Source organism: Colius striatus, chromosome 6 (genome assembly GCF_028858725.1).
Source record: "Colius striatus isolate bColStr4 chromosome 6, bColStr4.1.hap1, whole genome shotgun sequence".
Classification (NCBI taxonomy): domain Eukaryota; kingdom Metazoa; phylum Chordata; class Aves; order Coliiformes; family Coliidae; genus Colius; species Colius striatus.
The window spans coordinates 17,897,154-17,912,004 of NC_084764.1; the positions used below are offsets into that span (position 1 = coordinate 17,897,154).

General features: G+C 34.3%; 1 protein-coding gene across 2 annotated transcripts in view; it reads left to right on the forward strand.

Annotated features, from left to right (window-relative positions):
* The window catches only part of ARHGAP5 (Rho GTPase activating protein 5), a 51,900-nt gene extending 40,101 nt beyond the window's left edge, over positions 1 to 11,799 (forward strand). For both annotated transcript variants that reach the window (XM_061997871.1, XM_061997872.1), the window contains exons 6-8: positions 311 to 442; positions 2,696 to 2,801; positions 8,100 to 11,799. In XM_061997871.1, coding sequence (XP_061853855.1) covers positions 311 to 442; positions 2,696 to 2,801; positions 8,100 to 8,430 — 569 coding nt within the window. In that variant the 3' untranslated portion in view covers positions 8,431 to 11,799. The remainder of the gene's footprint in view (positions 1 to 310; positions 443 to 2,695; positions 2,802 to 8,099) is intronic.
* Positions 11,800 to 14,851: the final 3,052 nt, after the last annotated feature.

Consider the following 14,851-nt stretch of genomic DNA (forward strand, 5'->3'; position numbering starts at 1 on the left):
AAAACAGATTGATCAGAAACTCATCAGTGGCAAACAGAAAAACATTTAAGACTGCATGGAGAATTAGACGTTTTTAAGATCTTAGAATGCCTTCTTCTACTGTCAGATTTTCTTGTGTTTGATTTCATGTGGGTAGAAATAATGGCAGCTTATCCATAGCTTCGTCTTTTTGAGCATTGTTTAACAAATAGTTGGCAGTATTTTCATTTTCGGCCTTTTACAGAAATTCTCATTTTCATAAAGCACTCTGAGAAATGGTAAATTTTAAATGTAAGTTTTATTTATGTTGCTGTTTAATTTTGTTTTACAGACCATAATATCAGTCTGAAGTCTATGGGAGTAACAGTAAATGCAGTAGCTGGGGCTCTTAAAGCATTTTTTGCAGATCTGCCGGATCCGTTAATTCCTTACTCTTTGCATCAAGAATTGTTAGAAACATCAAGTAAGCAATAAACAATCTTGTCTTGGTCTAATTATGTTATACTGATTGCCGTTAATGCAATTTTTACTTCACTGTAAGTTGAAAAGACTAGCTGCACTGAAATACTTTTTAAGTTACTGAGACGTGTATTTTAAAAAATGTGTATTATTTAAAATTAACAACTATACAATGAAAAAAATTAACAAGCTATTTTTTTCTAAGTAAGTTTTAGCTGCTTATTTCTTTTTTTCCCAGAAAATTTATTTGGAGAAATCTCTTCCCCCCCCCCCCCCCCCCCCCCCCCTTCTGTATTAGTGCTGCATATGGTGAAAGCTCTTGGAATTATATTGCAGTTATTAACAGGGCAAAAATCCCTTGAATTCATGAAGCCTTAAATTCCAAGTAGGCTTTAAAAATCAGGCACATCTATGGAATATTATGGTAATTGTCTTTCAGATTTTTTTCAAATTCTTTTTGAACTCCTGATAAAGATTAAATGCTTCGTTTTGTTTGCTTTACAAACATTTTTCAGACACTTCAAAATGAAATGACTAAATTGTTCCATTCTTGCAAAAAATATCTCTTGTACTGGTAGCAAACTGTTTCAGAAAAAGACTGGTACACATTTTTGCAGGATAAAGCTGTATCATACAGTATTCTTAATGCTTTTTTGTTCCAAATATGAAAATACTGATGTAAACATCAGTCTTGGGCCTGTACTTGACTGATCTGTAGTGCATTAGAAGTTCTGCATTTTTGGACAATATCTGTGGATACCTATTTGTGGTATTTATGTTGTGCTTTTCAGTCAAATTGCTTGTTTAATATAATTAGTTATTTAATAGTTTATTCTATAGTTACTATATACTTATTAATAGTTTAATATAATTAATTACTTTTTCTTGTAAGTATGTCAGTTAAATTTTTGTCAAAGCATGCAGTAGCTCAGAATACAAGTAGGGTTGCTGTTTGAAAATGTCATTAATGCTGCTTTGAATTTCTGTTTGGGATATATTGGAACATTATTTATTTCCATAGTACTAGAGTGCATAAAATTTATTTTCAGCAATGCAGTCAAGTAATGGGAGGTAAGCTTGTATTCCTTTTTATATGACTAACAGAATTGTTTAGGTTTGAAAAGACCTTTAAGATCACCAAATCCAACTGTTTACACAGTACTGCCGTGTCCACCACTAAACCATGTCCCTAAGTACCACACATACACAGCTTTTAAATAACTTTGGGGATGGTCATTCAACCACTTCCTGGATATCCTGTTCAAATGCTTGACAACCCTCTCAGTTAAAAAGTGCCTCCTAATACCTAATCTAAACCTGCCCTACTGCAACTTGAGGCCATTTCCTCTTGTCTTACCACTTGGAACTTGGGAAAAGAGTGACCACTACCTCACCACATCATTTCACGTAGATGTAGAGAGTGATCATGTCTCCCCACAGCCACCTCTTCTCCAGACATCCCCAGCTCCTTCATAAGACTTGTGCTCCAGACCTTTCACCAGCTTAATTGCCTTTTTTTGGACATGCAATCATCATGGAATAGGATTTTATTCAGCAGACTGTATGGTTCTACAATACTTCAGTGGTATTTTCCACAAGTGTTTTAGTAGTAGCATCAGTTGTTGTTTTATTCCATAGTCCTTTCTTACATGTTGCTTATTTCCTCTTTGAAGCATAAATAACATCCCTTGGGCCTGTGAAAATCCTTTTTTTCCTTTAAATCCTTTTTTTCCTTTAAATCCTTTTTTTCCTTAAAATCCTTTTTTTCCTTTAAAATAGCTTCACCAGATTCACTAATGATGTTTTTTTTATTTGAATAACAGATAAGCTTAAGATACTGTAAGTTCATGAATCTCTTCCTTCCCCCAAATATTTATGAAGCCTCAGACCAAAAAATCTTACAGATACATCTAAGTCATAATATTTTGCAAGCAGAGGAAAATGTAATAAGAAATGACCCTGACACATTGGTAGTTATAATTCTGCAAGCCAACAATGAGCTAATCAAGTGGTTCTTTACAGTTAAACACAGATAAATTCTGTTTAAATACAGAAAAATTCTTTTGCATTGAGATAGTTACCTTTATAATAAGTTACTCTATGCAACAGTATATGCAGATAGGAATTTTAATATTTTCTCAGTTGTTATTTCTCTGTGGGTATCTTATCTATTCCATTAGACTAGGAAGAAGACTTAGCAACACTTCATTTAGTATGTCTTTCAACATATGTCACAAAATGTCACTTATTTCTATAGAAATCGTGGATAAGACGGAACGACTACATGAGTTAAAAGAAATTGTGAGGAAATTCCACCCAGTGAACTATGATGTCTTCAAATATATAATAACGCATCTCAACAGGTTTGGTGTTTTCCTACTAAAATAGTCTTGAATTTGTGACAACTGGAAAAAAGATTGTATTAATAACAATGAATTGACTTCTAGATATGGAATTTTATGCTGCATTGCTCATCTGTTAGCATAAATGTGGAAAGTCAAACTAAGAGAAGTTGATTAGAAAAGGTTTGTATGTTCTCTTCTGAGACTGTATTGACTTAACAATTATCTGACATCTAAGTTATATTTTAGTTACATTTTAGCTATAAAGTTAAAAAAGCTTGAAATAATAACTGTGCACCACAGTTACAGATCTTTTTTTCCTTTTAAAAATTATGGACTAATATATGTTTTAAGAGATCTGAAAGTCTTTTGACCTAAACCCAGCCCACATCTCTCCTCCCACTCCTTAAAACAGGGGAAGCTTCAATCTTCAATCAAAATCTGAAACATAGCACCCAAAAGCCCTAGTGTATAAGTGAAATGCAGAACAAAGCTATAAGTAACAGTAAATTGGTTACGCTTGCTTCCCAAGTCTTGCATCTTGCATGGAAATTTAATGGTATTCTCTTTAAAAAGTATTTCTCTATTTACTAAAACAATCTGACATTAGAAGTTGTATACTAGCTCATATTCTGACCCTTTGTGTACACAAGTCACAGAAGTGAGTGTCAGGAGGTTGGGACATCCCTCTTTTCTATAGTAGATAGTAAAAGGACAAGGGGTAGTGGGATGAAGCTGGAACACAAAAAGTTCCACTTAAACATAAGAAAAAACTATTTCACCATGAGAGTTGACGGAGCAATAGAACAGGCTGCCCAGAGGGGTTGTGGAGTCTACTTCCTTGGAGGTCTTCAAGACCCACCTGGACATGTTCCTATGCAACTGCTGAGGTTGCAAGGGACCTTCAGACCTTTAGTCCAATCCCTATTGCTTTGGCAGAGTCAACCAGACAGTGTCCAATTGGGTTTTCCATATCTCCAAGGAGGGAGACTCCATAATCTTTCCAGGCAACCAGTGCTAGCACTCAGTCACCCTTACAGTAAAAGTGTTTTCTTAGGCAGAATTTCCTTGTGACTGTAGCTTTTTATGCAGTCCCTGGACACCATTCGGAAGAGTCACAATCCATCCTGTCTACATCCTCCTGTTGGATATTTAAAACTAATTATAAGACTTCCTCTGAGGTTTTCCAAGCTAAGACCCAGCAGCACTCCTGATGTAATCAAGGATGCCATTGGCCACCTTTGCCACAGGGGCATGTTGCTGACTCGTATTCTATTTCTTGTCCATCAGGACTCTCTGGTCCTTCTCTTCAGTGGTGCTTTCCAGCCATACAATTTTCTATATATATACCAATAAGCCTTTAAAAACATTTAAGATGTTAAATTGTTTCAGACTAGAGTGTGTGTTTGTTTCTGCATTTGTAAAGATCTAATGGATTATGTAATATGGAGACAGAAATGAGACCTTGTAACTTTGTGATTTAGTCAACAGAGAGAATGCAAATTGGGAGGAATCTTCTCTATTCACAGAATGTATGAGAAATTTAAAAACACCTACTTGTAACGCTTTTCTCCATCCCATATATGACTTGCTAAAGCTTTATGAAGTTATCCATTCTCCTTTGCAGGGAAATGGATCGATTTTTTTCCTTTGTGGTCTTGCCAAATAGAAATTCAGCCCTAAATAGATAAAATCACATCAATGGATGTAGTAATTCCATACATTTACATACTACAGGGTTGCAAGATATACTAACATGTATGTGAAATAAAACATCTGAAACTTAACAGTTACTAGTTACTTTTAAGTGTTTCCTGACAAAAATTTTTGTGGATGGTTAGCAGTCTCTGAATTGTCAAAAGGCTTTGACTGGTCACCTATTTGCATAGAGCAGCTGAATGTACAGTGTCAAGTATAGCTGGATTGTTGGGAATAAAAGAGCTAAATAATATTTTTTTTTAAGTCCTGAGTAGATTCTAATGCATGCAGACAAATTAAATATTCATCACAGAACTTACTGGGGAGCATAAAGGCTGGACACTGGCCTCTGCTCGCCAATCTGCTTTACTTCTTTTTAATGATGACTTGCATTTTGGGTTGCTAGTAACGAGTAAGTGAGAAAGTAAGACAGACAGACTGTTGTTTTTTGTCACATTTGCAGTGTCAGGTAATTGTGTTCTGTTCAACAAGAAAACTGCCGCAGTGTAAGCAATTGCATATATAGAGAGACAGATATAGGTGGATAGAAAATCTTAAAGGAAACTGCTAGGATATCATTAAAGTGGAAGTGTTTGTCAAATGAATTGTTTGTTAAATGAGATAAAACACTCTTCTATGTGCTGGAAGAGTTTTCATCACAAGCCAATGTTTTAAAGGCTTTGCTTTCACATCCTATGTCATTAGAGTAAGAAATGTTATATTATTGTATAGTTAATAGTGGTTGATGACTGGTACTATTTTGGTGTGTCCACAAGCTTGGAATATTCAAACAAAAATGCAATTATTATCTAGCTGAGTTAGCTATTGAAATATGAGACCGATAATCATGAGACTATAATGAACAGCGATAGTGAGAAGAGTTTTTTCTGTAGGGGGATAAGTACCTTTCAGAACATACTAGCTAGCTAATTGTGGTTGATTAACTGTAAGCAGAAGTGAGTCTTAAAGGTGGAATTGAAAGGGAACAGTGTGGGATTGACATTGACTTTTTAAGAATGGGTTGCATTTTATGTTTGTTCTTTGATAATGACTTCCTTTATACATAAGGGCAAATATGGCATAACGTGCTTCTGAAATCTGGGAAAACGTAGGTGTACAGCTTTTAAGTTGTGATTGTAGAGTGGTTTTACAGCCTGAAGTTCCTGAAGAGTTTGCAGTAGAGGAAGGTGGCAAGTTCAATAGAAACGGACCTCATTTTTTTGTTGTGAGTGAACTTAAAAGAAGGTAAATAGACATTTCAGGCTTTTAGAAGAAGATTATAAAATAGTTTGGTAGGTGGCATACAGGTTGGTAGGTTTTTGGTTTTGCTTGCAAAGGAGAGAGGTAAAGTTTGAACACAGGAGAGAATAAAGAAAAAAGAGCACCACATCTCTTTCCCAGTTGCAGCCCAAAACTAGATTATTTTTTTACTCGCTTACATAGGTTCCTGCTACTTCATTTGTTGGACCTAATGATTGTGCAGCTGCAGCGTGTTCCAAAGGAAAACAGAAATAGGGGAAATCTAATTTTCTATAGAAAAGGCTAGCTGACCTCAGACACCAAGTGACTGCTCTGTGATCTGATCTCAGAAAGTTGGTGGAGAGGGAGAAGGAAGAATGAGCTTCACCTGTTGTCCACAGCAGCACCAGCCTACAGCTAGATCAGGTTAGATTTAAGATACAGTATGAGAGAGAGAGCAAGCAGTGAATTCGGGGGGCGGGGAAAGGATGCATGAGATGACCAAACGCAATTAAGCCCTAGAGATGCTTAAGAATCTTGGAGAGTATACATTTTAGCCTGTGCAACTGAAGACGCGCGTTGAAAGATTTTTAAATTCAGAGCAAAAATGACAGGAAAAAAGCAATCTGCAAAGTAGGTATCTGGCTGCTTTTTTTCAGTTTTATTACATAGCAGGTACTATTTTTTTCACCAGTTTTATAATTTAACTTGTATTTTGTTCTCTAATGAAACACCATTATAAAGTTTGAAATCCCATTTGGTATTTTTCATTGTACACATTTTAGAGGCAAGGTACAGGCAGTTATGATTCAAAACTGACAGATTCATTGTCCTATCACAATGTCTTAAATTTTACTTAATTCTTGGTAAGTCTCACTCATTGTTCTGTCTCCAGAGTATAGGTGGGGATGAATTTATACACAGAAGAATTCAATATGGGAAGAAAACTCTCTATAAAAAATGCTAGGCAGCATGAAAACTTACATTTCTGCTTCTGACTTTTTTAATCCTTAAATGAAGTTAAAGGGGAATTCTTTTGGGAAATAAGTTATGAATATTACTATCACTCAGAATAGTATCCGAATGTCCTTTGGACCAAAGTTATTTAAAACAGATTGAGAGGAAATATTTGTGTACCCTCACACTGCTTAGAAATAAGTAATGCGCATTCTAAAATGAAAGTCTATCCTCTATAGTTACCACTATGCTTGCTTCTAAATGAGTGAAAATATTTTCTTGTAGCATTAATTCTAATGTTTACTGTGGTTTTTACAGTTTTTGAGTCTGTGGGCTACAGCCAACTGTCAGAAATTTTGCAGTCTGCACTTGTTAATCATCAAAATTGTAACTGACAAGTTGCTGAAGTTTTATTTTCCATCTATTTCTACAGGACAACTGTATCTCAGTTATTGTTGTGCTGTCTACTGTAATATAGGAATTACATGTTCTCAGATGAATTAATATCTTGAGTGTTGGTTAGGTTTATTAACACATGATTTTTCATGTATCTCTCACTAATTGCTTCTAAAAAAAGTGTCCTGTCTCTTTTTAGACTATTACTGCAAAAAGCAGTGTTTTTTTTGTTTTTTCTGAAGGACATATTTAATTGTAAATGCTAAATTTGGTAACAGGGTGGTTTGTTATTCTGGATTGTGGGTTTTTTCTTGCAATAGTATTGTACTAATGGATTTACATCATAAGAACCTGTTTCAGCCCCGGCTTAAAAGCAGGAAGCTTCTCCTAAGAGAAATGGAAACCTTTGTGTTATACGTTGAAAAATAAACCAAAATTAATGTGCATTGATATTGGTGGAATTTCCACTGATTATATTCTTTAGAGGTTGGCAGAATTCTGTTGCTGACCAGTAAGAAAAAACCTGGAGGAATGTGGCTTAATCATCACACTGGGGGTTTTTTGTTTACACATTATCTAATCTGATACTTCTCTCTTTGAGTGCCATAAATTTTAATTAATATCTGACTGCCATAGAGTAAGAAATCATTTCTGTCATTTTTCTTCTAGATATTGTAATAGATTCAATTTCAATTTTCTAAGTCCAGTAGCTGGTTGAAATATTTAAAGTTTGTTTATTATTATCACTTCAAAATATTGATGGAATGATGAATTTTTTTCTTGTTTAAAAGCTTAGATTCATATTTGTTAGCTATCTAAATCTGGAAGAGTCACGGTTTCTAATTTTTTTTTCTCTGCATAATCTCTAAAAAACCCCAAGAATGATCATTTTAATGGGCAGCTGGAGGAAAGTAATATAAATCTTGAGATTGTTTAATAATAGCGCTCACAGTTAAAGAGCTATGAAAATGTTTGTAGTTTATTACATATGGTTTTTAATGTATTCTATGCATGTTGTTCTCGTTTCAGGGTTAGTCAGCAATCTAAAACCAACTTGATGACTGCTGATAACTTATCCATTTGTTTCTGGCCTACTTTGATGAGACCTGATTTTGAAAACAGAGAGTTTTTTTCCACTACCAAAATCCACCAATCGATTATAGAGACCTTCATTCAACAGTGTCAGTTTTTCTTTTACAACGGTGATATTGTAGAAGTACCTAACCCAGTGGCCTGTCAGCCACCGCCCTCCAATGCAGTGCAGATGGTGGAACCAATGGTACCTCTTCAGTTGCCACCACCGCTGCAGCCTCAGCTGATACAGTCACAACTACCAGCAGACCCTCTTGGCATTATATAAACAGAAAATGATTGCAGGCAGCCTGGCACTGGACAGTAAAGCTATAGACGTGCATGTTTCAGGATACAGTAATGTACTTAATATTTATGAAAACCAATTCCCATCCAGCTGATTGGACATCTTTTCGTTCTATCCCGTACTGTGTTCCTCATTTGTATCCACTGCAGATAAAACCTATGTGGTAAGCATGACTGGACAGGTTTAATTTTTAAAAGCAAAAATAGCTATAAAGTACAAAGCTGCTGCTGCATGATACCTTATTGCAATCACTATATCATTCCTGTGACGGTTTGTCACAATATATTGTGAATAAAATTTTTCTATAGAAATTTAATGATTTAAAAAAAAAAAAACATTTATGAAACATTCAATGCTTACAGCCTGCTTTATGGCTGTTTTTGTTATTTAACATGCTATTTTTGGCAATTTTATTCACACTTAAGCATTCTGTGTAAACAATTAAAGCCCAGCTATAGTTTATTTTGTAATTTCCTGGCTACTTATGTGATGGTTTGCTTAGGATGGTCTATGGAAGAATGCAGAATGCACTGTTGAGAATTTTACAATCCCTCACCATCCATCTTTACTTGTAAGTAAACCTGTGGAAAGTTTGTTAAGGGTGAGTGAATTTGCTTATTATTTCTTACAGCACAATACCAAGGACATGCTTGTTGTAAAAGTGAGTTTCAAATATTGTACAAAAATTTTGATGTTGCTGACTTAGTTCTTTATGTTCCATTACTGAACTAAACATTTTGTAAAACTGTTAATTCTGTAAACAGCTGCATGTTTAAAAGATCATTGATGGTCTTGTAAACTTAATCTAATATATTTTAGATATTTTAATTTTTCCCACTTGGGAATACATGTAGTGTTTAGAAGATAGTTCATGACATTTTCATATAAGGTTATATAACTTTTCATACATAAACATGAATTTTGTTGTAGTAAAATTCTCTAAACCAAACAATGTTTTAATCTAGGACTTCAATTAATCTATTCTTTAAATCTATTTTTATGCGACCCTTTAAAGATATAAAAAAATGCATTGCTAATACATAGCAATAAATACTTTGGGTACTGACAATTAACCTCTTTGGAGTGTGTATATATAAAATCACATAAACTTGTATTCTTTTTTTTTTTTTCCTGTGGTATGTTGTACTAAAAAGTCGAATGACTGATTTTTTTTTTTTTCTACTATATTTTTAAATTATCTCTTTTTTCATTTATTTTACATTGGTACCAATTTTGCTGTAAAAGAATGCTGCTTAATTTAAACAAATATTTTGGTTAAATATTTTGTTAGGGGTAAAAACTTTAGAAGGTTACAAATTGTACCAGAGGGGAGACCATAGATAAACACTATCTGTGAGACTTTTCATAGCAGCTTTTTTTCTTTCATGCTCAAAATATACCTTTTTAGGTCTGCAAAGAAGAAAACAGTTTTGACTCATTCAGCTGCTAGGATGTTTTATGTAGTTTAAAGAAAAAAAAAGCTTTATGATGGTCACTGTTGTAATCTTCACTTATAACAAGATTTAAGATCGTCTTGTATGTATTATAGTAAATAGATGATTTTGAGACTTAAGGCTTTCAAGAGTTTCATTTGCTCCATTTTCCCAAAATAAAAATTGCCTTTCTCACTTATGTCCTAGGTATTGTACTTCTAATTATGACTTGGATTATTATTCTAGATTACTATGATACCATGAACCCGGCTGCTGTTTGAAGGACATGTGTATTATAAATTATCTTGATATTGTGTTATATTCTTGCAAGTAATTATCTTTTCTAAGAAAACATAAACAAAAAAGAAAAGTCAATCCTATTCCTATTGCAAAGCACACAGGAATTAATAGTACAATAAAGTCTGTCCTGTAAATTGTAGTATTCTTAACTTGTTCTACTTCACCTGTTGTCTATATAGCTTTTATTTATAGTTCTCAATCTAATCTTGGCATGTTTAACAAAGAAAATGAAAACTTCAAGAGTTTTATAAACTATTTCTAGGTTACTAAAGAATTTATTTTTCTACTGTATATGGTATAGACAAAGCATCACCTGTACAGGAAATGAGTCTATTTCTAGTAGAAGTAAGTTTAAAAATAAATGCCAGTCTTATCCATATTTAAAAGTTCTATCTCTAAGGTATCACGAGTCTTTTAATGTGAATTACGTTTTAAACTTTCTACAAATTCCAAGCTGTTTACCATAATATTTAACTAGACTTTGAGTACTGATTTTTAGAAGAATTTACATTCCATTTCATGATGAACTTTCATGTTGAACTTGTGGTGAGAAGTATGTGCAGTATGGTTTATTTCTTGTGTATGACGTTACAGCTAAATAACTTCCTGATTTTTTAAAATCTTAACCATTATATTTGGCCAGATATGAAAGTGCTATTGCATTTACTGGATAAAACAAAAATAGAAGTAATAAAAGAACATGGCATGTGGGCGTGTGGCACTCAGTTGTCATATGGAAGAGTCTCTGCATACTGGTTGCATTATAGAAGTGTTCTATGCAGGAATGTGGAGATGTGTGTATATGTAATGTATACACTTTGATATTTTTAATGCTTTTGTGTGTTAACGCACATGACATGTGCACAGACTTGCATACACATATACCCACATAGTAAAATTCTGAAAAGATACTAGGAAATTATACCAACGTTATTAAAGATTTATAATAGAGCTTTCTCTATTATTTTTATTAGTGCTATAAAATGAGGAAGCATGTGATTATATACCAATTCCTCATACTTCGGCTTATGTAGTCCCTTCTAGTTTTAATGAAAATCAAAACAATAGTAACTATATTTTTTAATGTGAGCATTTTTACAGTAATATCTATCTTGATAAAGGTGCAAATGTATATTATTTTTGGTTGAGCATCTCAATGACACTTTATAGAGTAGTGTCTTTTTTATGTAATATTCATATAGACATACCGCAGTGTATTGTCTTTAAATATTTTAGTAATTTTAAAATCCCAGACCTGAGTTATAAAAGTGCCATTTAAAGTAATGCTTAACAGGTTATTTCACAATTCTCTACCTTCCAATATTGAAGAATTTTAACGTATGTAGTGTAAATAGATTGCAGATGTCAATTTGAGTGGAAAAAAACCAAACCACTTTTTTGTTGCATGTTTTCTCCATTACTTGAGTCCTGGTTGCTAGGAAATTTATAGATAAGTTCATTTTTAGTTGCTGGAGTTTGGCTTCCAATATTTATGGTAAATATAGAGAAGCTATCAATTGGGGATTAAAAAAATTTAGCCTTAGCTTACGTGCTTATTTCAAGGTTTTTTTTAGTAATTGTGATACTGTTTGTCAACTGAAACAATTGCACATATATAAGAAAATTTAAAATTTTGTTCTTCGTTTATAATGTAATCTTTTGTTACTACATCAGCAGAATACTGCAGTGAATTAAATATCAGTGAAGCTTATTCTGTATAAAAGATGCAACAAATAAAATACTAAGATGCTTACTGTGTATAATGTTCAGTTTAGTTGCCTACTACATTTTTAAAGGCAAAAGCAGCCTGTCGTTCATATACACAGAGATGAAATTTAGCAGTAAAACTTGCTAAACTGAATGCACCAAGCGGTTAAGGCATTCTCGAGGCAGAGGGTGTCTTCTTACATTTAATAAATCTTTGAATTGCTGAATTTTGGAAGTGGTTCTCACAATAGTGAAGGCTCTTCTGTAAGTAATGCAACCCCCAAGAAAGATATGCGCATATAGTAGGGAACAGACCTCCAAAGTAACAGGATGTAAGATATACTGTTTAACCATGTGGTGCATGTGAAAGTCTGGGCTTCCTGTGGCTTCATGTGTATTTTTTTTTAACCTGCTTGAGCTGCTCAGCAGAAAGGCTGTGATTATGGAAATCAGTTTTTCAGGTTTCTACCATGTTCAAGAAGTGGGTTTCTTAAAATTATTTTTCCTGTGGAATATTTAAACCTAAAGTAAAAACTGTGGCTTTCAAGGTCAGCTTCAGATTTTCGGAGTTGTATGTTACTGATCATAATTCTACTAACTACAAGAGATAAATCCAGCTTTAACAACAGTACTGCTTTTAGTTCTTCTGCATGCTACACCTATGCTTAGTTTATTTCTTCAGAACATCTTGTGTCATATAGCTGATGCAGAAATAACTGCAAAAATTTCCTTAAAATCTGAGCATTCTTCAGGTTTTGTTATGCATCTTAACACTTTCAGATACTGGACTATTTTAATCTCAAATGGGATGTGTCTTACCTACAATTCCATATATAAATCTCAGGTTTTTTAGATTGCTGTATCAAAAAGCCTCTCTACTGAATGTGAAGCTTAATGTGGTGTTTGTGCTGTACAGCAGACCACGGATTTCCAATGAATAGCTGTCCTAGAGAACCAAGGTATAATGTTATTGTTCACTTGTGTCACATCCAGTCCTTCAACCCATTTATAGTTTCCATGGAATCAGAAGGGATGAATTTAATCTGTCATCATGACTAGTGAAAGCAAGCACTTCCTTCCTTTCCTTACTGACAAATTCTTTCCCAAGTGTGTGGATGGTGTATGCTAATGCCTGTTGCCCATATGTTTCTCATCTGCCTTATAAAATACAATACATGTGTGTTTCGACCTGGTATTTTTGTTACTGAATGGGGTGTCATTGATGCTTAGCCAACATTCTGGTGCTTTTACATTATAGAATAAGGTTTAATATACCTGATTAATAATAATTTGTTACTGGATTTTTTGTTTGATGTGATTTAGAAAATGTGGGGAATTAAATCAGTTTCGCTGAATGCCTGTAGTGCAGTAATTGGTTTTTCAGTCTTAGACTGTGATACTAATGAAAGACCAGTTTTGCATCTACTTATAAGCTTATAAGAAGAAAAGATGGGGAGGGGCTCTAATGGTGGTACTTGCAGGCATGACCACATGCCAGTGCTTCAGGGGTAGATGAACTGATCTGAAGATTCTGTGATTCTGTGAAGAGTACCTCTGAATTAAAAGTAGAAGATATACAGAGTGGTAAGTGATGAGTTGGAGTTGTTTGGTTAACTGACACTGAGTGTGATGAGTTGGTGAAGCATCTGGAAGAAACTAAGCTACGCTATTGAGTTACAGGTGGTGGGGTCTTCCTTTGAATGTCCCATTCTCCGCACTTGGCAATGTGACCTGAGTTTCTGTGGTGACAGACCTTTGCCATATTGACCCTTTAAAAGTTGAGAGTGAAGAGATGAAGAAACCTACCTCAAAAAACCCATGTACTTTGAACAGCTGCCTCTTTAAACACTTAGATAAAATTATTAAATACAGAATGTAGCAAAAAACAAATATGGAGAATATGTGGTTCATTATTGAAATATGTATGTCTATACATACACACTTTTTTAAACTTGGTAAAGGAGTACATGTTGCAATAGTGGTTCTAACCTCGCAACAGTTGGCCAGCTTGATACAGATAAATATTGCTTACAATTCAGATGTTAAATTTTGAAAACTGAATGTAAACAGATGTATCTAATTTTGATAATCCTATCTGTGAGATGTCTAGCTCCAACAGTTTAATTTTGTTATGCCATGTGGTCACAGACATAAACCTGATTTTATGTCCTTTATTTAACTGTATTAGAAAATTTTATTTCTTCATGGATGACTGCTCTTTTTGTTCTTCTTTTAGTATATCTTTTTTCCTTAATCAGTCTTAAAGTCAAAACTTTATAACCTGATGATAATACTTGTCACCTGTAAAACATGCTGGGTCCCACATAAAGTTTATAAAAGTCTGTTAATACTCTTTTGTGCCCTTTTGTCTGCACTTGTCTGTGTGCACTCATTTGCTTGTTTGGGTATGCAAGACCTGGGGCAATGTGGAGATTCTGGTTGTTAGGGAGTAGATACAGGAGCGATCCTTTTCCATATCCCGACCTGCTTTTAATGAAAGAGTGCTGGAAAGAGCAGGTAGGAGACTGTTTCAAAATGATGAATGATAAATATTGCAAGTTCTCAGTATGTCAGTGAGGTGAATATGCTCACCTCAGCTGATCTTTATTCCCATGCTAGAGATTTGTTTGTAGGGAGCTTTCAAGCCTTCCGCTAATGGTGTTGAGGATGAGATGTGAAAATTCTTCCCTATACACTTCTCTCTGACCTCAAGGGCCGGCACTGTTGCTTTCAGAGTTGGGGATGCCGAGTCTTCTTATGTCCAGTGTGTTGTTTTAGCCTCACAGAAAGAGTCATGGCATATGGCCTTCATCCAAAATTGGTACAGCTAAACAATGGGTCAGCAATACATACTGACCTTAAAATGTTCTTCAGCATCCCTGTTCTTGAAGCATACTGATCTGAGAGGGGTTTTTTGTGATTTTTTATTTCGTATAATTTTGAGTGCTTTTACCATGACTATC